This window comes from Lonchura striata, chromosome Z (genome assembly GCF_046129695.1).
Source record: "Lonchura striata isolate bLonStr1 chromosome Z, bLonStr1.mat, whole genome shotgun sequence".
Taxonomy (NCBI): domain Eukaryota; kingdom Metazoa; phylum Chordata; class Aves; order Passeriformes; family Estrildidae; genus Lonchura; species Lonchura striata.
In genome coordinates this window covers 75,273,365-75,299,053 of record NC_134642.1, presented here as the reverse complement: position 1 = coordinate 75,299,053, position 25,689 = coordinate 75,273,365, and the positions used below count along the sequence as shown (strand labels likewise).

The window sequence follows — 25,689 nt, the reverse complement described above, 5'->3', positions numbered from 1 at the left end:
AATTAAAGTAACCTTAGAACAGATCAATTGTTCCGCTCCAGTGTAATCTCTCAGTGCAGAATTATGCTGAAGTTAGCTTTGTAAAAGCCTTGCTGGAGGTCGCTTAAGAGCTACTTTTCAGCTAGCTACATCAGACAGTGAGTGTTTATTTTCTATTTATTTAATTGCCCATTTCAACTGAGGAGTAGTAGCTTATTCTTCTTCCAAGTACTCTCCTTCTGACCTAATGATGTTTCCGAAGCAGCAGCCTTCAGTACCGAGGCCTGTGTCAGGCCCAAGTGGATTTGGTTAAGTTTCTAGCTCGTGTCTTCAGCGTGGAGTCCAAGGACAGCAGGAAAAGCAGGGCAAGCAACACTTTACCGAGTGAGGAGGCTGAGGCCCGAGATGACCCTCGCCACAGCTCCGTTTCACACCATGCCATGAAAGCAGGTAATTCATGACGGGACAGGGAGCAGGGCCGCGTTCTGCCCGCAGCCACACGCGCAGCGCGCTCCTCGGGCAGCCGTGCCCCCCGAGCGGCGGGACCAGCGCCAATTTCCTCCCGCCGGGGCCGGCTCGGCTGCGGGCGGCTCCAGCCGGCCCCGCCCCGCCCCGGCGGCGCCCTCGGGCCGAGCGGCTGCGGCCCCGGGTCCGGGCGGTGTCGGGGCCGTGCGGGGCCGCGCGGGGCCGTGTCGGGGCCATGTCGCGACACGGGCGGGTCCCGCGGCGGCAGCCCGGCGGGGCTGCGGGGGACGGGGCTGCCGCCGCCGCGGTGCGCGCCCGGGCCGAGCCCCTCGGGGCCGCCGGCGTGGACGAGGTGGTGGCAATAGCGGCGCAGCTGGCCCTGGAGCGGTTCCGGAGCGGGGACGAGGCGGGTGCGCGGCACGGCCCGGCCCGGGGCAGCTGCGGGTGTGGGGAGGGCGCTGGCAGCGGGTCAGGGAGGGGATCCTGCCCCTCTGCCCGGCCCTGGTGAGGCACGGCTGGGGTGCTGTGTCCATCTCTGGGCTCCCCAGCACGGAGACAGGGAGCTGATAGAGCGGGTCCGGCAGAGACCACTGAGATGGAGGTCTCTCATCAGGAGAGCTGTGGGAGTTGGTCCTGTTTGGCCCAGAGGAGACTGAGAGGGGATCTCACTAATGCATATGAATATCTCCGAGATGAGTCCCAGGAAGGCGGTGCAGGCTTTTTGGTGACAGGACAAGGAGCAATGGCCATAAATTCAAAGAGAAGAAGTTCCACCTGAACTTGAGGGAGAACTTCTTTCCTTTGCGTGGCAGAGCACTGAAACTGCTGCCCAGGGAAAGCGTTGAGTTTCCCCCTCTGGACACATCCCAAACCCTAGATGTGTTCCTGTGTCACCTGCTCCAGGTGACCCTGCAGGGGGGTTGCACTGGGTGGTCTCCCTTCCAATCCTAACAATTCTGTGGTTCTGTAACATTGAGTTGTCAAGATTACTGCCTGTTGCATTGTTACTGTCTTTTCATTATTATTTATCATTCTAGAGATGGAATTTCCTTCTAGCTTCACTAGTACTGAAAGAGCATTTGTTCACCGGCTCTGTCAGTCTCTTGGACTGGTATCTAAAAGCAAAGGGTGAGTCGGGGTACAGTTTTCAGTTCTTTGGTGCAGATGATAGAATTTCAAGACTAATGATAACCTGATTGATGTTTTCAACATCCTCAACTTGCTGCAAGGAATAGTATTAGAGAAAAAAGTGTAAAAGTAGCTACAGATATGAGCATCTTTGTTCATTGCTGTATGCATGCTTGGAAAAGCTTGTGACATGCATTTTGGGACAGCATGATTTTATACTCTGTGGATTTAATGGCTCCATTAAAAAAGGTTCTCACTGTGATTTCTGTTTTTTTTCCAAAGATTTTGCTTAGCATCTCATACCCTGACAGATAAAAGTTAACCTAGAGTAGGTTCCTTTTTCCTAAAATAAGTTTTCCCTCCCCCTGACAGAAAAGGAGCCAATCGATACCTGACTGTAAGGAAGAAGGATGTGTCAGAGGCACACGCAGTCATGACTTGTGACTTGGCTCTCTGTACGAAACACGCCGTTCGGAGCCTAATTCAGCGCTTTCCCGTCACAAATAAGGAACGCGCGGAGCTCCTGCCAAGGACAGAGCGAGGAAGTGCCTGTGCTGTTGAATCTGGTACGTTCAGCATGTGTTCTCATTTGGACTTGTCCATCGACACCACTCAAAACCACCTGCAACCCAGTGACAAAACAAACCTCTTCCTGCTCTGTCCCCTCTGGTGTCCTAACAGACACCTTCAAACAAATGCATTAATTTTCCTTACTTTTAAGGTCTTTTATAACTGGTGCTGTGAGGAACTTGGGAAGTCATATCATGCACATTGAGATGTCCACCTTGTGTTGTGTTAATTTAGAATCTTTGAGCCAGTCCAGCCAAATCTTTTTGGAAGCACATTTTGAAATGTGGCTTCACAGAAGTAACTATGAGGTGGGGTTGAAGAGTCAGTGTTACTGTGATGCCATAAGAACGCCTATATTAGAAAATGAGGTTGTCTGTTCTGCTTATAGAAATTAATGTCCTTGATAAATCAAAAATTTCAGTTTTTACTTCTTCATCTCTACAAAATAGATTTGGTCCTTAAGAGACTACTGTCCAGACTTCTTGATTTCTTGAATATGGAAGAGTTCACAGAAAGACAAACTTCTGTCGAAATGCTGGGGTTCTTTTTAAAAGCAAGGTTTTCATCTAAATTATTGCTTTAGCAGCTACAAGTGGAAGAGTTGCACTGTGTTTCTGTGTGCAGAGATGGGTGTAGTGAACAGAAAACATTTGTACCAGTATGCCTTGTTTAATTGCATGGTTTTGATACGTGGTGTCTCTTCTTGACGTGCTTTCTTTGCTGTTATTTCCAATTGTTTTAGTTGTTTAATAGGATTGTTATATGAACCAGAGGGAAGCTGTAATAAAAGTACTGAAATGCAATGTCTTAGGAATGTAAGGGATAAGTTAATGAACAGTCTAATATTTGCCTTTCTCTGCATCTCAAGAATGTATTTTTAGTTCTCCTGATCTCTTAGTCGTTTGTCTTGGTACAACAGAGCTTGAAATTTAGTATGTGAATCTGTTAATGGCATTACATATGTATAACTGAGTTTACAGCAAACTTTTCATTCTGCCAGAGAATAATTCTCAACGAAATATAGAGTAGCACTTGCAATGATGGATGTGAAGTAGCTCCCTCAGAAGATGTGCCTGTTTTTTGGCTACTTATGCACTGCTTTCTAACACATCGCACTGCTGCGTGGGGGCCAGGGCTCTTGATACAGCATGCTTGCATTGGTATGATTTCAGGCAAACGTGTGGAATAGCTTAAAGGTTTAACTCTGTCAGTGTGTATTTCTAGGGGGAACTGCAGGTGTGAAATGTGGGCGCAGATACAAAGGCCACCAAAATACGCCAGGCTGATATTCTCTGGTTTAGTTTGTTTCTCCTTTTGCTCTTTGTAGGCTTTTTTGACTTGGAGCAATGATCTGGAAGAGTCTGGTTTTCTTCAAAATACCTATGAAAGTAATAACTGTTTTGAAAAATACCTATTGCAAGCACTGCAGGACATGCTATAAATATGACGTCTAAATGTGTGATGGGTTTGTCACTTTACCCACAGGGATGCATAAAAAGCCATCAATGTTAATTTTTAAGTACATTTTTAAGTAATTTTTGAGCAGTGTTTTTGTGACCTTCCTCTGTGTCTGCATAAATGACCTTTTAACTTGTCTTCACAGAAAAGAAAGAAGTAAACAAGACAAGTGGTCGACTTAATGATGGTATCCCCCAGGTCCCAGGGAAAAGAGGGGAATCAGAGTTTGATTCCTTCAGGCAGTCACTACCAGTTCTTGAAAAACAGGAAGAAATTGTCCAAACCATAAAGGACAATAAAATCGTTCTGATTATAGGAGAGACTGGATCAGGAAAAACGACGCAGGTATGTTGCTTCAATGATATAAAAACTATAACAGTATTTATTCTAAACTAATGCCAGTTGTGTAAAATTTGTGATATGGGGTACTTTGATGCTATTTCAAGGCTTTCCTTTTCCTGTATGATTGAAAATGTTGTTCCAATTTATTTTCTTGCTTTTGAAACACTAAGCCTCTAGATAGGTACTAGAAGCAAAAATGATTCCTTACAATTTTCTGGTAGATACCATTTTTTCATTAAAATAATACAAAATATTGAAGGGAAAGTGGCTGTGATGTTTGTATAACCCTTTTTCTTCTAAGGCTAGTTCTGTTCTTAGTATCCAGAGTAATCTATTTTTTGTGTTAAAATGTGAGATTATCTGCAGGGCTTTGTTTTTTTTTTAGATTTCTCTGAAGCAGGAGGGAGGCACTGTAAGGTTTTTCTTTAAAAAAAACCTAAATAGGTTATACTTAGAAATTCACTTTCTGCTGATTCAGATATGCTTGCTGTGATAATTGTAATGAAAAGTCTTTTGCAGTGTGCAATATTGATATGCAGTTAATGGTTTCCCTGTGCTAACAAAGCTGTGACTTTCTCAAATAGCAAATTTGAACCACTTCTTTACAGATCCCTCAATTTATCCTTGATGACTGCTACAAGAATGGAACTCCCTGTCGTGTGTTTTGTACTCAGCCAAGACGTTTAGCAGCTGTTGCAGTGGCTGAAAGAGTGGCAGCAGAAAGAAGAGAGAAGATTGGCCAGACAATTGGTTACCAGATCCGGTTAGAGAGCAGGTACCAATGGTACTTCTAAGTGTCGGTTGATCTTGTGTTGGTCTTGTGAATCTTGTGTACATTGAAACTGCAGTATGTTTGTGCTGCAGCCTCACAGATGGGATACGTTACTGCAGGTAAGGAATACGTAAGAGTGAAAAGGATGGCTTTCTTCCTGTGTTTTGCAGTTTCATGTAGAAGGCTGTCTTACAGAACTGAATCTCAGGTATTTTCTGTTGATTTCTTCTGCATGGAAATCCTTGTCTGATTTTCAGATCAAGTCTACACTTTCTTCTTTTTTTCCCCCTCTTCTCTGCTTTTAACATGTGTGGATTCAAAAGGTCTGCAAGCTTAGAAGGTAGGTGTGAAAACCAGCATGCTGTAACAAATGTTATGTAGTGAGAGTTGATAGGAGCCATAAAAGGGAAAACAGAAAAATTGGAATGTGACTGATGAAGCTGAGCATTATTTATCAGTCTAGCCTGGATTAAATGTATTCTTCTTCAGCTGCTGTGTTTAAAACATGAAGTGATGTAAAAATAGAGGTTTCAGTATCACTTGATGAATTTGTCTGTAAAGCAGAGCATGAATGGATTGTTTGGGGTTTTTACATCTTTGCACCGTGTAGCGAAATGACATTTCAGGGAAAGGCCAGCAGTTGAGATATGAGTGACCAGAAGATGGCTAAAGGTTGTGTTGCTTGAGTGAACAAAGATAACACATAGCTGGTGAAAATGAATGCACTTGAACAATGAAGCCACAATAAGAATTCAAATATGTGTATGAAAGCTCACAAGGATATTAAGAGATTAGAAGAGCTGGTGAAGATGTGTCACAAATAAGCCGAATGATTAATATATGGAAGTACTATGCTGGCAGAAGAAGAGCAAAGTCAGGTGAAAATGGTAGAATTACTGGGAGCAGTGCAGAAAATCCAGCTTGAGAAAAATCAATACAATTACTCCAGGGAAACACTGAAAGGGGGAGATAACAATATTTTGAACTGTGGACAAAAGAAATTTGGAGTGGAGATGTTGAGAGGTGTTTCTAGTAAGACAGAAACATAATTTTTAAGGTTTTCTCAACTGTCTTCCAGAGAAAAGCTGTAGAGTACAGTACAGAGGAACTTTTCAGCTCTTTTAGGATGGCAGTAGCAGAGGGAGTAGTGAGAATTGCTGTTTTTATTGGGACAGCTAACTGTGCCCCAGGTATGGAATTGTAACATTTCAGTATTTTCACCTCCTGAAAAACCAGAGGATCAAGCAGATGCCTCTGTGATTTAGCTGTAATGAATTGTGTCTTCAAGGCAAGGCTTTGGGAGCTGTGGGGAGGCTTCTGTGAGGACGTGCCAGAAGCCTCTCCCGTGTGTGACAGAGCCGGTGCCAGCCAAGACAGACCTGCCTCTGGCCAAGGCTGAGCCTATCTGTGATGGTGATAGTGCCTCTGGGACAGTGGGGAATGGGGGAGGAAAACCTGCACAACAGAGGCAGCAGTTCATGAAGAGTGGTGAAAGCATGTGAGAGAAGCAGCTCTGCACACAGGAAGGTCAGTGCAGGAGGGGAGGAGATTCTCCAGGTGCCAGAGCAGCCCATGGTGCAGCCCATGGTGAGGCAGCTGTGGCCCAGCAGGCCGTGGAGGTCTGTGGTGCAGCAGGGATCCTCCTGTGAAGGATTCTGTGTTGGAGCAGGTAGATGCTTAGAGGAGACTGTGATCCTCTGGGAAGTCTGTGCTGAAACAGGCTCCTGGCAGAAGCTGCGGCCCCGGGGAGGGAGCCACACAGAAGCAGGTTTGCTGTCAGGATTGTGACCCTGTGGGGTCCCACACTGGAGCAAACTGTTCCTGAAGCACTGCACCCTGTGGAAAAGGACCTGTGCTGCAGCAGTTCCTGGAGAACTGCAGCCCATGGGAAGGACCCATATTGGAGAAGCTCGTGGAGAGCCCACTTTCCCGTGGGAGAGACCCACATTCTCCTTATCTTTCTCTGGGGCCTGGGAGTCTTTTTGTTATGTTTCTTCTCCCTTGCCCGTGGAGAGGACAGATAGAGTGGCTTGGGTAGGCACTTGGCGTCCAGACAGGCTCATCCCACCACGTGTAGACAAGTACAAAGGCTATATCCAAGCACAGGCTGAGGAATTGGAACCTGGTTTTCCACATGGAATTTTCTAGTAAAATGAATGACGTGCAGGCTTTCTTCACAGTTTTCTTTTATTTCCTTAGTTATTAATATTGAATCTTATTCTTTCAATTAATACGTTGTCCAGAGTTTTGAGGCGCAAGCACTACAAATTGTTAGGAAATGTCTGGGAAAAGGCATAGTTTAAAAACAAGTGGTGTGCATGAATCTTTTGAGGAGAGAACTGTAATTTCTCTTCTGGTCAGCAGCTGCTTTAATTTTTGATCCATGGAAAGCTTTAAATGTTGCAAACCCCTGAGTTGTCTCTGTGATGTGATCCATAGGGTTTCTCCAAAGACGCTGGTAACATTCTGCACTAATGACATGCTCCTTGGCACGCTGATGGCAGGAGACAGCACTCTCTCCACCGTGACCCATGTTATTGTGGTGAGCATCCTGTGGTCTTTCATGTGGGGTGGAGCAATATGTATTGCTTTGGAAAATGAGGTCCTCATTTGTTTTACTGAAATTTGCTGAGCACTTTAGGTGTTTTTGTTTGGTAGAATCTGAATCAACTTCAAAGACTTTCTGAGTCCTCAGAGTAGAATGCATGTTTCGTGCAGTTTGGTGTTTTTCTGTGTGTTTGCGTTTTTCCTGTAAAAATATCTTATTTTCATGCCAATGGTTAAGTGTGGAATCAGGAGGAGTGGAGAGGGACAGAAGTGTAAATATTTCTGAACTTCCATGGTCAGCAGAAAATCCTTAGGGAGGCTTACCTTGATGTGGTTCAATGTGATTGTGTCAGATTTTCTCTTACCATTTGTTTTAGCAATACAGGTTTTCAGTCCATTTGTTTGCCCAGAGTTTTCTAGATAATGTGGAGTCTAATTGCTAGCAAACTATTCAGATTGTTCATTTGTGATTATGTCAATATTCCTATGATGGAACTGAATAAGTAAAGGGAACTAGAATGTTTTTGGCAAGACTTAAGTACTGAAGATGAAAAGGTAAGTTTAGGTGCCTGCCTGTTTATCAGAGTTAAAAAAGCATGAGAATGATTTATACATTCTTGATGTCAGCCTACAAACTTTGTATTTTGAGTCCTTGTTTCCTTCATTCATAATATAAATCAAAACAGAAGAATGAAAAAGATGATTAATCAGTTATGTACCTTAACTTATAGGCTTTGTGTATGACTTGTCTAAGCAATTTGTCTGTTTTTCTGATTATGTGGTGTCATACATTTTTTTAAATGCTTATCAGTGGTGAAGTGAGAATTTATTAAAATAAGATTTGTAGTTTGTGGTGTTTTCTTGAAATTTGGCTTCAAATACAAAACCAGAGAGGTTTCAGATACTCACTTTAGCCTCTAAAGTTAAGGTGCTTACAGCTTCAGCATTGCAATGCACTCAGCGCTGACAAAAACTTTTTGAGGCATTTTTGTTTCTTTATGGATAGTTTTTTTAAAAAAAACCTATTACTTAAACTAGACTCACACATTTTAAGGCCTCTGTAATGTGCCACCAAAACATGTATTTTTTTTTAGAGAAGTTTGTTTTTGTCAGAAGTTGTGAATCTGTGATGGTTTTTTATCTCTTTTTTTCCCCTTTTGTTACAGGATGAAGTACATGAGAGGGATAGGTTCAGCGACTTCTTGCTAATAAAACTGAGAGATGTGCTGCAAAACCAGAATAATTTAAAACTAATTCTCTCTAGTGCTGCTCTAGATGCAAATCTCTTTATTAGGTATTTTGGAAGCTGCCCAGTAATACATAGTAAGTCGTGATCTTAACTCTTAAGTCTGAGTATACCTGCCCTGAGACTCACAGATCTTACTAAACTGTAGCAAATTATTCTGAGTAAAGGCACATGATTAATACACTGAGAATTCCAGGAATCCTTGTTCTTTCTGTATGCAGGTTTCTTGTTTCTTGACTGTTTGCACCTCATTCAAAGTGAAGTGTTTGAGTCACTGGGAGTTCTGTAAATGCAGGTACATCCTGCCCCCCTCCACTCTTAATTGAAGAAGTAGGAAGAGGTTATTGAAGTTCTGTCTTCATGCTGATACAGGACTTAGGAGCTACATGAGTGTGATATATATCAGTGCATTCCAGTAGGATCTTACTCTTCAGGCTTTGTGAAGGTTGTCACTGGTTACTGGATAAAACACAGATAACTGTACCAGTTCAGTTCAGAAATACAGGCTTAGGCAGATTGGATTTCACATGAAAAAAGAATCACATGATTCTCTGATTTAAGGAAAATTAGTAGTTGTTCATCTAGGTAAATATTCAGAAAAGACATCCAGTTTTGCTTAGTTTGTTTGCAGACTCAGTTACCTGCAGTTAGACTACATTCAAATGCAAAGAAAAGTTACCATTATTTGCTGGTTTAATTTTATTTGACTGATCTTTAGTAAAGCCAAAATGTAAATGCGTGGGAGATTGCGGGTTTTTGTGGGTTTGCGGTTTTTGCCCCACCCTCCTGGCTTGCAGGTTTTCTGCATGGGTGACCTCCTCTGGCACCTTGCAATCCTCTTACTTTTTCAACAGTAATGTCCAACTTTAATGTGTTTTGAAAAGTAGCTTTTAAGAGAAATGCTTTATCTGACAATCAGGTAGACTCTCTGCATGTCAGCCTTTTTAAAAAAAATCTCAATGGTTTTAGGAAATGGGATTGCTTACTGGTTTATTTTAGCAAATGTTTGTGAGGAGGAAACCTTTTTTTCCTTCCTTTTTTTGCAGATGGAATTGTTTAGTTCTCAGTTTTGAATTTCTGCCCAGTTGAATAAGGTTTGCAGCTTGTTGGAGACAGGAATCTGGAAATTACACGTGATTTCATGTTCTTTGAATTTTTTTTGCAAGGGAGTGCCTCAGTTATGATTGTTGTATGACTTTCCAGTTTAGTCTTTTTGCAGCTTCCTGTTCTTTCAGATTGGTCAATTTGTGTTGGAAAATCTGCTGGCAATCTCTCCCAATCTCTCCAGTTTACCACAGTGTTTGTGCTGGTTATGTAACAGGCCAATAACAATTCAAAAGATATTTTTTCCCCGTTTTTTTTTGTTGTTGTTGTTTTGGGGTTTTTTGTTTTTTTTTTTTTTTTTTTTGTTAATTTAAGAATTAAAAGAAGTGGCTTTGTCTGTTAATTTAATATACAAGGTTTGAGTCTTCTTCAGCAATACGGCTGACAAAATCCTGACCACAGAAACCACATTTTGTGGCTGTGGATCGCTGTAGTACACAGAGTTTGTGATCAGTGTTGGAAGGCTTCCTCTGTGACCAGCTTCTAAAAGTATGTGAATTGTGGATTGTTCTTTCTGAAGGAAAATCCTGAGTGTTCCTGAGTCAGGTTAAGGAACAAGAAATCAAAATGTAGAGATTTTAATCTTCATGCAAAAAGCATCCTGCAATGTCGACAGATAAGGTCTAGAAAACAGTCCTGTTGAAAAAGAGATCAGGATAAATTATCAGAAGGTAAAGGCCGCTGGGATGTCTCATCTGTCAAGAAGTATTCAGTAAAGAAAGCTCAGCTTTGCTGAATTAGTAGAGGACATGGAGATAAGGCTGCCTTCTCACATGATTCTCATGAAAAGAAAGGAGTTCAGTACAAAGATTTACTGTCTCTGTGTGGAACCTTGCAAAAAGCTGTATTAATTGCTTATTATTTAATTACATTTTTAATCCAGATGGGAGACTTACATGGCAAGTTCTTGTTTGTAAGCCTAAACAAAAACAGCTGTTTTCTTTTTCTCGTTTAAAAAAAAATTGTAGTTAATAATTGTCAATCTTACGAACATCTGCTGGAACACTTCATAAAATTGAAGAGGTTGAGGAGAAACAAGGTGGCATTTGATTTTGGAAATGTTTTGTTTTGTACAGTTTCGAGAAAAATAAACTCCAGTGAAGGTAGTTTTTTAAAAAATTAATTCTGTAAGTGAAGCTGGTGAATATATGATCTTTTACGGATTTTTTCTATTTTAGTCCAAGGGAGACCTTTTGAAGTTAAAGAGATGTTTCTGGAGGACATTTTACGAAGCACTGGGTATACAAACAAAGAGATGGTGAAGTACAAAGAAAAGAAGCAGCAAGGTCAGTGGACTTGTTAATTCTAAGGGTTGGCAATGAGAATCATTGATTGAACAAACAATTAACAGGATTATTTTCTGTTGAAATTCCAGAGTCAGGAGATTAAATGAGTGTGATTTAGATGACAGCAAGTATCTTTAAGCTGTCAATATTTACATTATGGAAATAGTTTATGCAATTAAAGAAAAAAGATCACTTTGATTCAGTGGTTGCATTCTGTTTTCACTCAGTTGATGAATGTCATCTTTTTTCTAATTATTATGCTGTAGAGTTATATATAACTGGGGGCTCTGCCCACATGAATGCTAAAGAAGCATAGGATGCTCTGTACCTTTGGGTGCAAATTAAAGTGCAGCTATTAAAGCAGGCATGATTTTGTACATCTTGCACTAAATGGACAAGGTATTCCCTTCAGTAACATTTTTCACTGCTTTCTTCAGGCATGGATGTATTTTTTTAAGTGTTAACACTCTTGAGCTAAACATCATTGGTTTTAAGTTGATTAAGTAGATACTGCTTCAGAAGTTTTCCTGGCAACTGAAAGTAATGATCCCAGTGATTATTTAAAGGAAAAGTAAAAAATGCAAACCCCAAAGCTATAACATTCAATATCCAGTCCTAACTGGGTATTGATCACAGTGCTCATCTCTGATCACTGGGGTCAGAAAAGTTCAGTTAGGACACTGGTGTTTGCTGATGTTTCTTCCACTGGTGTAGAAAAGTAAGTTGTTACATGCAGGGACTGTATCACTTGTCTTCAGAATTCCATTTGTGGAAAAAGATCTGGCCTGAGATTGTGTGGAAGGTGATTACTTAAGGAAGATACTTTGAATGCAGTAGTTTGGAATAATGGAGGTTTGGGGGGTTAAACACCAAAGTGTTGGGTTTTACCTCGTTTTTATAGCCCTGGTGCAGTGCACTTTGGGTACCCTTAAACATGTCATTTCTGTTGGACTGGTAGTAGCATTCTAGACTAAAAAAAGATGTTGAATGGGTAAAACTTGGTAAAACCTGCTGTGACTAACTTTTTTAGTAGAAAACAATGGATAATAAATATGACTCTAAAACTTTCTTGGGGAATACTTCACATTCTAGAAGAGAAACAGAAGAACACTCTTGCTGAGTGGTGTTCAGCTCAAGATAACACTAACAAAGGGACATCTCGGAGACAAAAATCGGTTCCAAGGACAAATGAGGAGTACAAACAGTTGGATGATGGCGGTGACACAGTATTTAATCAACTGGTAAGTTTTTTCTTTAGTCGGAAGAGATGTTACAGGTGTTTATATTTGTGTTGTATTACTAGCCATTTAAAATCTGTTTTCTAAAATTCTGTCGAGTCTTTCAGGACATTAACATATTTTAAAGATTACTTGATGAGGATGAACGGCTCTAGCTGAAGTGTGCTCTTCAGTTCGGGTGGTTGCACACAGCTTTTCCTCAGATCAAATGGCTCGACTGCCATTGTGTTCGTACTTGCGTATGACAAAATCAATGCATGAACTGATACCTGAGTGCTGGGTTCTGTGGCTGCTGGGAAAAATAACCATTGCAATTCTTTGTGGGTAATGTATGAGAATAAAGACAACTCTTGGAAAAGATGAAGCTTTCAATATTGTTTTTTGTCTTCAGACTGAAAAAGATGTGAATTGCCTTGAACCGTGGATAGTAAAAGAAATGGATTCCTGTCTTTCTGACATCTGGTTGCATAAAGATATTGATTCGTTTGCTCAGCTGTTAAATCTTATTTTAACTGAAAATGTCAGTGGTAAGTTTCATGTGTTATTGCATAAGAAAAGAGCAACCTCAGATGTACTTAGATTTTTATGGCTACTTTTATCTCCAGTTTCAAATGGTGTTACCTTTGCATTCTGATGCTGACTGAAAAAATGATAGGGCTAGCAGAAATAATGAGTTGTTTAGTTAGTTGTTGTTTTGAAGTATTGACAGAAGTGTGTTTCTAAAACAGTGTAGAATTCATATGAACTAACTTCAGAGATAAAGTGAGGAAACAAATTCTCTTTGGGCTGGAATTTGAAAGCAGTATTTGTACTATATTTAGATGAAAAAATAACATTTCTACTGGGTTTGCTGGATTTTTTTTTTTTTTTTTATTTCTCAGTTGATTATAGGCACAGTGAAACTGGTGCGACTGCTCTGATGATTTCTTCAGGGAGAGGCTTTTTGAGTCAAGTAGAACAGTTGATCAGCATGGGAGCAAGTATCCACTGCAAATCATCTAATGGCTGGTAAAAACAGAGAAACCAAAAGATAGATTTATTTGTCAATATAGGAGAGAGGAAGAAAATTCTTTAACATCTAAATTAATTTGCTAGCTTATCACACTGCTGTAAGAACTATAGATTTTGACAGCCTCAACAATTTCTAACTCCTGATAATCACATTGTTTTCTGTAAATTCTAAATTGAATTCTTAATTACATGGTCTTGATTGTGAGCTATAAACTTTGTTTCAGTAGGTCTTGTTTAAGATACTGGTTAGTAGAACAACTGTAATCTACTGAATTGAACCAAAATATTTGGCAATTCCTATTTTCATGGAGTTACACATATCAGAAGATCTTTCTGTTATGTTTCTAAATATATTGTAGCATGTAAAAATATTTGTGGATCTGTAGAAACTCAGGTTTTGTGGTCATGGAGTATGTCTTCATATAAACAGGGAAGTACAGTAAATAATTGTAGTATGGAATGATAAGAATTAGGATTCCAGGGGTCTGATATTTGGTACTAACATTTGAATAACTTGGGGAAGAAATGCAATTTAAAGTTAAAAGGGTGAACTGCATAGTGAGGACAGCTTCTGAAAGACATGAAATAACCAGATGTTATGCCTGGGGTGTGACTTTTTGAGATGACTTCAAGGATACTGCAAACAGGCAGGTCTGATCTCTGCACCATTTTTAAAGGAATGGCACCTTCTTCCTCCTCACTTCCTTGAGCATGTTTGCTCCTGTGTAAAACTGACATTCTATTGTGGTAAAGAACTGTAGTCACCTAAAAGTCAGCTGTTAACACCTATTCAAGCACTTTCAAATGGGAAGTTGCAGATCCAGCAATAACAGTACTGATGTCAATACAGAAATGGGTACAAAAGTCTGATGTCAATTGCCTCTCCTGATGTGCTCTTCATATGCATCTTTTGAAGTGAAAAGTCTAATAAAAATACTTGTGCAACTATTTCAGGATGGCTGTGGACTGGGCTAGGCACTTTGGACAGACAGAGGTTGTTCATCTGTTGGAATCCTACAGGTAAGCTGTAACTGTTTTGCAGAATGAGTTGTATATGATATACATAGAGTTGTGATGGGAAATTTGAGATTTGTGTTCTTCTAATCAGAACAGGTTTTAGCTTTTCATGCTCTAAAATCTGGACTTAATAGCAATACCTTTTTTTAAGAATAGGAGTATTTCAAAAAATAAACAGCAAAAAAGTTTGTACTCAATAGCATATTGTTTATGCTTGCACAACTTGCTAATTCTATACTATGTACCATTTTCTTTTCACATGCTTATTTTGGAAACAAATCTGTAATGTGTTTTTATCTATATTTTTTATATGTAATAGGCATATTAAAGAAAATTTGCAGAAGTAATGTGTACACTAGGCCATTCAAGAATGATTCTCTGATTAACTTACAGTTATCATACTTGTGGTAGTGTTTTGTAAAGATTATCTCTACTATAATTTCTTTTAGTGTAGTTTCTGCTAGTGGGAAATTTTTGGAGAAGACGTATCTCTCAAATATTTTTACTTGAACAGATAAACGAGAAGTATCTTTATACTTTGCTTATGGTTGTGTTTCAATGAAGTTGAAGAAAACTAAAGTTAACACTAATAAATAAAGTGGCATCCTTCATTGGGTTAACATTGGAATTGGTAAACAGTAATAGTATGGTGATTCCCTTCTGCAGCACTTAAACATCAGAATTCAAGACCAACAGTCATGTTGGTCTCAATCTAAGTTTGAGTTGATGGCTCAATGCAAACCCGAAGGGGCAGCCTTGATTCTGGTGTATTTTCCTGTTACAGCGCTTCATTTGGATTTGGAAACATGGATGAAAGTTCCAGTTCCCTGGTCCAAAAAAGTGCTAGTGACCTTAGTGCAGAGGACAGAGAGCTACTGACAGCTTACCATCACAGTTTTGATGATGAAAAAGTGGATCTGGATCTGATAATGCACTTACTTCACAGCATCTGTCATAGTTCTGATGCAGGTAGGTAAATACCTAACCAGTGGTTGTGGATTTGACTTCTGATAATTATGCTCTTTTTTCAGCAATCCACAGATGTTAAAACCTTCTGAGTGCTATTCGACATGTATTTGAATTTTCTGTTTAACTTTGCAAACCCACTTCCTTTTTTAGGAGCAATTTTAATATTTCTTCCTGGGCATGATGAGATAGTGAGCCTGAGGGACCGCATTGTTTTGGATGACAAGAGATTTTCTGATAATGCTCACAGGTAAAACCTTTAGTTACTGTGGCTTTTCATTGCTTCTTTTAAGGATCCTTAAAATGTTCCTTTTGTCTTGCATTAGATACCAAGTTTTCGTGCTTCATTCAAGTATGCAGACTTTGGACCAGAAGAAAGTGCTTGAAAGTCCACCTTTTGGCATCCGCAAAATTGCAAGTATTAGAGGACTTTTTCCAATGCCACAATAACCTATTTTGCCATTGCTTTTGCAGTTATTATAGTTTTGGTGGTTTTGGGTTTTTTCTTTGCAGATTCTTTCTACTAATATTGCAGAAACCAGCATAACAGTCAATGATGTGGTGTTTGTCATTGACTCAGGCAAGGTGAAAGAGGTAGGACTGCCTTAAATTTTCCTAGTGTGATTCTAAAACACACAGTGTATAAATTTTGGAGAACTTTTTTTTTTTTTTTATTACTTTACAGTAAAGTGAGAAAAAGCTTTTACTAGCTGAGAGCTAGTGCCTGTCAGGCAACAGTCCTTTCTGAAAGGCTTCAACATGAATTTGTTTTAAGACAAATACTGTAAGCTATCCGTCTAAAAAACCTTGAAAATCTTGAATTTCAAAACTTGTGGAGCATTAAGATACTAGAAAGGAGATACCCTCATTAATTCACTTGAAATTGAGAAGGTACCTTTGTCTCAGAAGCTGCTGTATATATTACTATTTCATACTTTTTAGAAAACTCCTGTTGGTAATCTAACTAACTAGTAACTTGTATTTCATGTACCCTATTGAGTTTTCAGTTTGTATTCCTTTCTTTGTTTTTCTAGAAGTCTTTTGATGCACTGAGTTGTGCTACAGTGCTAAAAATGGGGTGGATTTCAAAAGCCAGTGCTATCCAGAGAAAAGGCAGGTAATAAATGCCTCATAGTGGTTCCCATTTTGCAGATATGCACAGTCCTTTCTGTTTAGAATAAACCACACAACATAGTAATTGTTTCTGGCCTATTCCGGTGTTGTGTTGCATAGAGGCCAACACTGGTTCTCTGCAGACGAGTAGGCGTCAGCATGTATTTCCTTGGAATAATCTCCCAAGTTGTAGAAAAGTGATGCTCAGGCATTTCCCAAAGGTCTGGGTTGTTTTCCCCCCATTAATTTGTTCTCCTTCCTCTTTCTCCCACGTAGCACCCGCAGTCACAATGTTTTCACATCATGTCTATGGGCAGAGGACTGCCTATTTCACTTTCTCCAAGCTATCCATGACTTAACAGGCCATGATTATATTCTTCCCAGCACTGTGGGGGAGGGCTCAGAAGTTTATGTAGCAACAAATGCCTGTTTAATCAATCATATTGGCATTAAGCTGCATGTATGCACATAGATGTATATGACTGAGAGAATTTGCTCATTCCTCCCTCATTCACTCACAAGTTACTTCATCTTTATTCTACCTTTTACTCCAAGGATAACTTCTGTTTAGGGGATGTGAGGGGAAGCAAGAAAGTTTGCAACTGGTTCCTTACAACAAAGGATGATTGAGATTTGGACTGGTCTTAGGTTAGCAAAAAACCCACAGCACTTTACATTAGAAAAGCCTTGTTTTTCTTTCTCCAGATTTCTCAGTGTTGGGTTAAAATTACAGTAAAAAATTGCCACACTCTCAAAAATAATTAATAATTAGGAAATTCTCATGTTGCATGTGACCTAACAACACTTTCTTCATGGTAGTGCCTCTTCTTTTCCATTCTGAGTTTCTGTGTCTGTTTGTTGGCTTTTGGTTTTGTTTTTAGAAAGAAATCCTCATTTTCACAACTTCCCATATTTTATTTTCAAGGGCTGGGCGCTGTCAGCCTGGGGTCTGCTTTCATCTCTTCAGCAGGCTCCGATTTCAGAATATGTTGGAATTTCAATCTCCAGAACTTCTAAGACTGCCGCTTCAGGTGCATGTTCAGTTAGAAACTATAACTTTAAAAAATACAATGTCCTCAAACCATACTACTAATTGCAACAAATCATGTGTTTGGCGGCTGCTTCCAAATCTTGGTAATCTTTTTTTGTTCTGCCTTTTACCTTGCAGGAGATCTGTTTGTACACAAAAATTCTGGCTCCAATTAATTGTCCAATTGTAGACTTTCTTATGAAAGCTCCTGATCCTCCGCCTGCTGTAACTGTGAGAAATGCTGTGCATATGCTTAAGGTCAGAAAAGGAATAGGTTTAGATGGTAATTGTGTTTGATCCCAAATTTGTGGTGTAGCAGTTTACTGACTTCAGTTTGTACTGAAGCTGTTTTTAATTACTTAAGGATGTTTTGAAGTTTTGCTTGTTGTCTGTTTTCATTTTGTGTGTGGGGATGTGTTTTTCCATGTCAAGGGAAGAGAGTGCTTCAAAGTCTTGTCTCTGTTAATAGTCTGACTTGCTTCTTCAGTGTTTGGAAACAAGTCTAGTTAAAGTCCATTATTCACATCCTTTTTGCTTTCACTGTAAATTGATTTTGTCCACTGTACCCATCCTCCTCTCCTTTATTTGTTTGTTTGTTTGTTTATGAACAGACCATAGATGCCCTGGACCCTTGGGAAGATCTCACTGAGCTTGGTTATCAGCTGACTGAATTACCTGTAGAGCCACACCTCGGTAAAATGGTGTTGTATGCTGTAGTTCTGAAGTGCCTGGATCCTGTTCTGACCATTGCCTGTGCTCTTGCCTGCCAAGACCCTTTTGTGCTGCCCACGCTGGCCTCCCAAAAGCGTGCAGCCGTGCTGTGCAGGAAGCGTTTTGCTGCCGGGACATTCAGTGACCACATGGCCCTGCTCAGGGCTTTCCAGGTAGTCTTTCATTTCAGAGAGTACTAATCACAGCACATCACCCAAGCAAAATGCAGATGTACCAGTTGGATGTAGAGTGGCGGACTGTGATTAAGTCCTCAGAGAAGACTTTCTTTTTGCCTAGTGCCTTTCCTGTGTATTGGACTCATAAATTTGTGAGGGAACCCTTTTTGTAGTATGTTTTGTTTCAAACCCTAGAAAATTTTGAATGTTTCAACAATGTGCCTCTTTGCATCCTACTACACTGAACTTTGAATCATGATCTTAATGTAATGATCTTTATTTATTGTTTTAATTTGACATAATCATCACTGGAGTGAGCACATAAAGAGAATCTAATTGTTGAACAGAAAAAATAATCTGGTTTGATACATTAACTTTTAGAGTGGGTTTTGCATTCATTTTATTGACATAAATGTAATCTTTAAAAAAACACCTGCAGTTTTTAGTTTAAGTCCTTCAAATTAATAGGCAAATGTAAAAACATTTTCAGGCATGGCAGAAGGCACGCAGTGACGGCTGGGAGAGAGCCTTCTGTGAAAAGAACTTTCTGTCCCGAGCCACAATGGAAATCATTGCAGGAATGAGAACACAGGTGCTTGGCCAGCTTAGAGCCTCAGGTAGAGAAGTTGGAAACAATTTTAACGTTGGTTTAAAGTCAAGCATATAGAAATTGTAACAAAAATCATGTTCACTGGTGTAATTTTCCTTAATTTGAAATACACTGTCATGCACACATTCATGCAGGGTATGGTGCAGATGAGGAATTGTGGCTGATCAAACTGAAAGCACCTTCATCTCCACATGCCACTGCGTTTCATGTTTTAATGAATTATTCCCATAGGAAATGTCTTTATATTGTAGAAAATAGTGGTATTCTGTGTCAGTATGAAACCCCTTATCAGGAAGGATTTCAGTGTAATGGTTTCTTCTTGGTGCTGTTAAGGTTGGCAGTGGTGAAAAATGCAACAAAGAAGTCATTTATTTCACCTTTTGTTTCTGACTCCTTTTGAGAGCCAAACACAAGGTAACATGGCACTGTTTTGTCTCTTTCATTTGTCAGGTTTTGTGAGAGCCAGAGGAGGAGCTGATATTAGAGATGTTAATACTAACTCTGAGAACTGGGCTGTAATTAAAGGTGCCTTAGTGGCTGGGATGTATCCCAATCTTGTGCATGTAGACAGAGACAGCCTGGTGTTGACGGAACCAAAGGAGAAGAAAGTGCGATTTCATCCTACCTCTGTTCTTGGTCAGTCTCACTATAAAAAGGTAAAGACACTTTGAATTCATAGTTCAAAAAAAAGGGCACTAAAATCTGTCACGTGTTTTAGAAATGTCTTTTCCTATTTGTCAGTACTTCAAAAGCAGTATAGGCATTTAACACTACAGCTTTAGAAAATACTGTTCTACCCAGCTGATAGAATTGGAGTTGATTCATTTTTCTGTCGTTTCAGTTAGTCCTTTCTCTAGATGGAAAAGGCAAAAAGGCAAAAAAACTGCCCTGCTATAAAATTGTTTTAAAGATATAATGATCCCTATTCTTAAAAGCAAGTTTTTCTCTGAAACTCATTTTTAACATTTCTTTTTAAAACAACATATTTTGTTTTACCATGGTAGGATAATTGATGAATCTGGTTGAATTCTCACACTTTTTTTATGTGCATGTGCGGCTTTCGGGGGGTTCTCGCTGCTGTCCCCCGTCCCTCCCCGGCCCCCTGGGACCCTCCGGCTAGCTGTCCCCTCTCGGGGCCGGGGTTTTCCGCGGTCCCGCTGCCCTGGGCTCACCAGGCAGGGCTGGGTTAGCACGGTCCGAGCGGCAGCGTTGCCTCAGTCGCCGCTAGGATTCGAGATAAAGAGACCAAGAGAGACCAATGGTATGCTTGTCCAGAGAGGTTGTATTGCCTGAACGGTTGCAGGGACCAAAGACACTGGGCTATTGCCCAGATACAGTTTTATACAGCAGAATTAAGAGTTAAGGTCTAAACAATAGAGACAGTTTTCATCTTAGGCACATCAGAACCGCCCCAGGGGCCAGGTCCAATGGGAACTGCTCAGGGGTGGGGAGAAAGGGGGTTTAGAGAGGAATGCTGAAGCAGGACTTTCCTGAAACAATGGAGCATACATAAATGTATCTTTTCCCTCAGTTTCTCATTTCCAGGGCCTTTCTAAAACAATGGGGCATACATAAATGTATCTTTTTCCTCTGTTTACGATTCCCAAGGCCTTTCTAAAACCTTCCTCCACACTACCATGCCAGCATGATAGCAACATGCATGTATATTTTTATATGTATATAATTGTACATGTATTTAATTCTCAAAATACAGAATCATAGAATGGTTTGTGTTGGAAGGGACCTTAAAGCTTATCTCATTCCAGCCCCTGCCATGGGCAGGGACACCTTCCACTAGTCCAGGTTGCTCAGAGCTCCACCCAGCCTGGCCTTGGGCACTGCCAGGTTGAGGCACCCACAGTGTCCCCGGATAAAATGAGAAATACGTTCAAATTTACATTAATTACAGGTAGAGGGTACAATAGCCTGGTTTTACCTGCTCTTCCACAGATTGCCCCAGCAAATGGACAAGCTGCAGCCATCCAGGCCCTCCCCACAGACTGGCTTATATATGATGAAATGACGAGAGCTCACAAGACAGCAAACATCAGGTGCTGCTCTGTTGTGACACCTGTCACCGTGGCCCTCTTCTGTGGACCAGCCAGACTGCAAAGTAATGCCTTGCAGGCATCTTCATCCTTTCAAGGTACACTGGAGTCTGGATTTGGCATGTTTCCATTGGTATACATCAGCGTGTGACATGCAGAGCTTATTTTTCAGTAATATTTAATACATATATTGGCTGATTCTGGAAACAGCGCTGTTATAATTCCTGTAGCTATTCAGGAAGAGTTTGTTGGTTCTGTAACAAATCTCTCCATTTTGGGATTCCTTACCTATTCAAGTCCATAAATTACACAGTCATAGGGTCTCAGAAACTGCAGTATAGTTTGTAAGGAAAGAATGCAGCCACAATATCTAATGAGAACTGTAGTATTGGTACTGAGAAGTGTAGTATGCATGTTCTCTTTCTGCAGACTACTTTATTTGAATCATTGAACCAGATTATTCAAACAGAATAATTTAGAAACAATCAGTATGGCAAACAAGTCATGTTGCTTCTAGCTAACACATACATTTTCAAGATATGTTCTACTGATAATTTTTAATTTCAGTTAACTGTACTATTAACTGTAAGTAATAGAGAATATATTTACATTTCCTTCTTTTTTTCTCATTTAAATTGAGTCCTGTTGGAATGGAAGCAAAAATAACTGCTTCTAGTTGTCATAGTTTGAATCAAACTAAAAGTCCAACTTATTTCTAAAGCTTTCCTGTCTTGCTTTTAAACTGTGAACCTTAGAGTAGTACTCATGCTGACTGAATTGCACTTAAGAAAAATAAAGAATCCTAATTAATAGCCATACATATTTTTTTTTTCTTACTGGGTCTTTAAATCTGCTGTTTTACTAGGAAATAGAGGCATGTGTGATTTTGCCAACAGCTTTAGGCAAAAGTTGTATAGTGGCCTGTGAAAACTGGTGAAGGTACATGAGTTGGGTCACATCATATCAATCCACGTTTTTACATAGTAGGACCTTCAGCAGGTCTGGCTACTTGATTGCTGCTATCTGGAGCAAAGACTTTGCAGTGTATTTGCAGAAAAGAAGAGGTAGTTTTACAAATGTTTACATTTAAAGTCAATTTTAGAAGGAAAAATATTGCTGGTAATACAGTAGTATGCGGGTTTTTGTATAGAAATAATAGTAGAAAAAATATGGAAATTCTGATGAACCTTTTGTCTTTAATTCAGGGGGAGGGGTATCTAATGATAGCAGCGACAGTGAGATGGAGGACAGGACGTCTGCTGATCTGGCACTGCTGAAGCTGGATGAATGGCTCCATCTTAAACTGGACCCTGAAGTAAGAAATTACTCCTGGGTTTGCTTCATGTAGAGGAATTGTAAAAAGATGTGAAAAGGTTTTTGTAACATTTGAGTAGCCAAGAATTTTCTCCAAGAATGTCATGGTCCATTTGGGTCTCTCGAACTAGGTACTCTGTGATTTAACCTTTACTTCACAAGCTCATTAAGAATTAAACGGCTTCAATCCCCTTTGGCACAGAGTTGTCTGTTGCATGAATTTGTGTATTCAAAATCCAAGTTGCAGTGTTTGATCACCCATACCTTTCTCTTCTTTTACCTGTCAGCAGAAAGAAAGAGAATAGTCACCTAAGTCAACAGTGAGAGTGCTCATCCCTCTTCCTCCATATTGGTGTGGGTGTCCTGTCTCTCACAAAAGGGAGCAGGAAAGCCTCAGCAATCCAGATGCTGTTGGGTCTGTTTCAAAAACTTTCTGGGTAATATGATGTTTTATATCTGAGCTTGGCAGTTTTGTCCCTTTCCACAAGTCAGCAGATTCTGAAGAGACTGGCAGACAAAAAATGATGACTGCAAGGGACAGCAAGCTGCAGGTGACAGTGACAGCATAAGGGCCCTTCTGCTCCTTCTGGCCTCCTGTCCTGCCTGCATGGTGCTCCATCAGGCCATAGCACAAGCTGGGATAAGCTAAAATCTGGACAGGAGCTGAGAGAACAGTCACATTGGCATATTGTGTTCTTCTTTCTCTGAGAGGATAACCAAAATCAGATCAAAAAAGGAGCACTTGAAGCTGAAGTTGCTGAGAGAAAGTTGCTGTCAGATTTTGGAAGGATAAATTTCAAATCCTCTTTGAAATAGAAGTCTTTATGTCCTTGAGGAGCTGTGGCTGCAGTTTATGGGTCATGAAACACACAACTTTACCAACTCTAATAATAATACTGTCTCTCCTAGTCATGTCCAGAAGAGTGATTTTTAAAAATTTATCGTAATGGAAGCGTTTCTGGTAGCAGAATTAGACAGTAGTCTTCTGAATTTAGTCATCACATTTGACCAGGTGTCGATGTAAGAAAAATATCACTTAGAGCTCTTTTCCATCAACTATACTGAAGAGTGCATGAGTAGAGACTGATTTGAGAGGAAGGGCATAAAGCATGAAAGGATTGAGTTTTCTTGAAAGATAAGAAGGAAAAAAAAAGTCTGTGGAATTACAATACAAAGCTAAGTTTAGTACAGAGCTAAATGAAATGTTTCCAAAATGACCTTGTACCCAAGGAAAAGAAAGCAAATTAACATCATAGTTTAAATATGGATTATTCCCCTTCCCCAAGACCTTAGTCTTGCCTTCAATCCTGGGCTCTGTTTATATTGGAATGCCAGGTGTTGCTTGATAGGGAAAAGACAAGGTTCTCTTACCTGTGTGATCTAATTTTCATCAGTATTTAACAGAATTGGAATTCATTGCAGGCTGCTGGTATGCTGCTGCAGCTCAGGCAGAAGTGGCACAGCTTGTTTCTGCGTCGTATGCGAGCTCCTTCTAAGCTGTGGTCTCAGGTTGATGAAACAACTGTAAGAGCAATTACAGCTGTTCTGAGTGCTGAAGAACAGTCTGCAGGCCTGCAGCAGCCTTCAGGAATTGGCCAGAGACCAAGGCCTGTGACTTGTGAAGAACTTCCTTTGGCATCTACATGGAAGTCAACCAGCAGCAGAAAAAGCTCAACAGAAACAGAATTGTCTGACTCCTCTCATGCTGAAAAGTAAGATGCTGAGGTCTTCTGCTTACTGTAGGTTGCAGTTTATGTATACAAGTATCACTTAAGTTTCTGCTAGTAATAGGTGAAAACAGTGGAAGTACATTTGGAAGGTGTTATACTGTTGTATGCTGCATTGTAATCCCAAAGAGAAGTATTTCATACCTGGGGCTGCTGTTTGAGAGAGCAGTCAGGAATATTGTCCATGAATTGTGATGTTTGAGAAGTAGCAGAAGAAGTTTAACAGTAGCATTAAAAAGCAATGAATGGTCAGTATGAGTTTTTAGTTAGGTTTAATAGATGTTGTAGTTGCTGTAATACATGGGGTCATGCTGTAGGTGGACAGGTCGATGTAAATTGTTCAGTGACTGCTTGTGAAACTCAAGGTATGTCCTTTGTAGGGTTTCAGTGAAATCTTCTTCTCCTGCACTTCACCAGCCAAAGAAGTACAAAGAAAAAGACATTTTGCTCTCCGGACAATCCTCAGATGACAGATCAGCTCAGTCCTCAGTAAAACCTGCAGAAAGCAGTAGCTATTCCAGCCCCTGTGCTACTCCTTCTTCTCCAGTGTCTGGAAAGGTAGAGTTCTCTAACATACTACCCTGCTCTTCCAAAATAATAGAATTTCTTGCTGATATCATTCTGCAGTTAGGTATTTTACTGATAAATTAGGAATCTAACGTAGCTTTTCATTTGTAACACTGCATAATACTTCCTTCTGGAATTTAAAAATCTAGACTAAATATCCTTGTTTCACTAGTTTAATACAGCAAAAATAATTTATGGACTGCTGAGGTAAAGCTATCCAAAGTAGAAAAAACGAGATTTAAAAAAAATCCCAAACTTGTTCTAATAAACGTGTAAGTTTTTTTCAACTAAATGAGTATATTATATACATACTTCTGAAGTTTTTGGATTCTGCCTTTTTCTGCATTCATAATAGATTTTCAGTATCAATACTGATTCTGTCTTACCTGCCTTACTATGACTGATTTTTGTGATGGTTATTTTAACAAAGCACACATTTTTAATGAGATTACTGTGATAGTTGTCCCTATATACTTGAATAGTAGACTGCAGTAACACGAAGGAGATCATTCAGAGGAAACTTCATGGACTCATTGGAGGATGTAGTAATTCCTCTTGAATCTTTCAGCTTTTAAATTAAGACAGTGTAAAAGGAAGAAAACATGTTTCCCGAATATAGAAATGCGAGTAGTGTGCTGTAGGCTACACTCTAGGATGATGAATTTTGGTGTCATCTCAAGGTCTGTCAAACTTTAACCAATTCTAATTAATCACTAGGCTTTTTAATCCTATTCTGCTCTACTTGTTTCCTGCCCCTCATGGATGAATTACTGTGGAAGGGGCTAACAGCAGGCCTGTTAGCTAAAGGAGCAAAAAGAAGCTGAGAGGCAAGAAGCTGATCAAGAGCTCTCTCCAAGGCTGCTACCAAGGAGGCTGAGAGAAGAACTGGAGAAAGATAAGGAGAGAACTGCAGCTGGATAAAGCATTTTCAGAAAGTTAACTAAAGTCACTGTTACTGTTCACCAGTGGTGTTATGTTGATTTTTTGTGGCCAACAGTTGGGGTAGAAGAAGTATAAACAATTAGAAAGTTTATAAAAGGTCATGTTCGATAATAAAGAGTTGCCATCTGAGACCGCCTGTGGTCTGTGCTTTGTGTGGCGACCGCCTCACGATGCAGTGTATATACCAGTGACAGCTGGTGCCCACCGCGTGGAGCAGCAGCCTGAGCAGCGTGGTCGGTCTGGAGCCACGCGGGGTCCCAGCGACTGGCAGCCCTGACCCGCTGGGGAGTGGCGGGGGAGGCGGCGCTGGTGCAGCTGAGAG

General features: G+C 40.2%; 1 protein-coding gene across 1 annotated transcript; it reads left to right on the top strand.

The window, feature by feature from the left end:
• The first annotated feature begins 679 nt into the window (after positions 1-679).
• LOC144248266 (3'-5' RNA helicase YTHDC2-like) lies at positions 680-25,489 on the top strand. The gene is made up of 27 exons (XM_077790253.1): positions 680-854; positions 1,482-1,572; positions 1,945-2,138; positions 3,746-3,945; positions 4,551-4,717; positions 7,154-7,256; positions 8,428-8,584; positions 10,790-10,897; positions 11,990-12,138; positions 12,527-12,662; positions 13,017-13,143; positions 14,101-14,166; positions 14,948-15,132; positions 15,283-15,379; positions 15,456-15,543; positions 15,643-15,723; positions 16,164-16,246; positions 17,168-17,273; positions 17,411-17,530; positions 17,884-18,156; positions 18,650-18,776; positions 19,220-19,425; positions 20,720-20,915; positions 22,023-22,132; positions 23,554-23,843; positions 24,239-24,416; positions 25,205-25,489. Exons 1-27 carry the CDS (start codon positions 680-682, stop codon positions 25,247-25,249), a joined length of 3,858 nt encoding a protein of 1,285 aa, XP_077646379.1. The 3' UTR covers positions 25,250-25,489.
• Positions 25,490-25,689: the final 200 nt, after the last annotated feature.

Coding starts and splice junctions, on each gene's coding strand:
- LOC144248266 (XM_077790253.1), top strand. CDS start 680: ATGTCGCGACACGGGCGGGTCCCGCGGCGGCAGCCCGGCGGGGCTGCG. Junction 1,573..1,944: donor CTGGTATCTAAAAGCAAAGG/GTGAGTCGGGGT, acceptor TCCCCCTGACAG/AAAAGGAGCCAATCGATACC. Junction 2,139..3,745: donor TGCCTGTGCTGTTGAATCTG/GTACGTTCAGCA, acceptor TTGTCTTCACAG/AAAAGAAAGAAGTAAACAAG.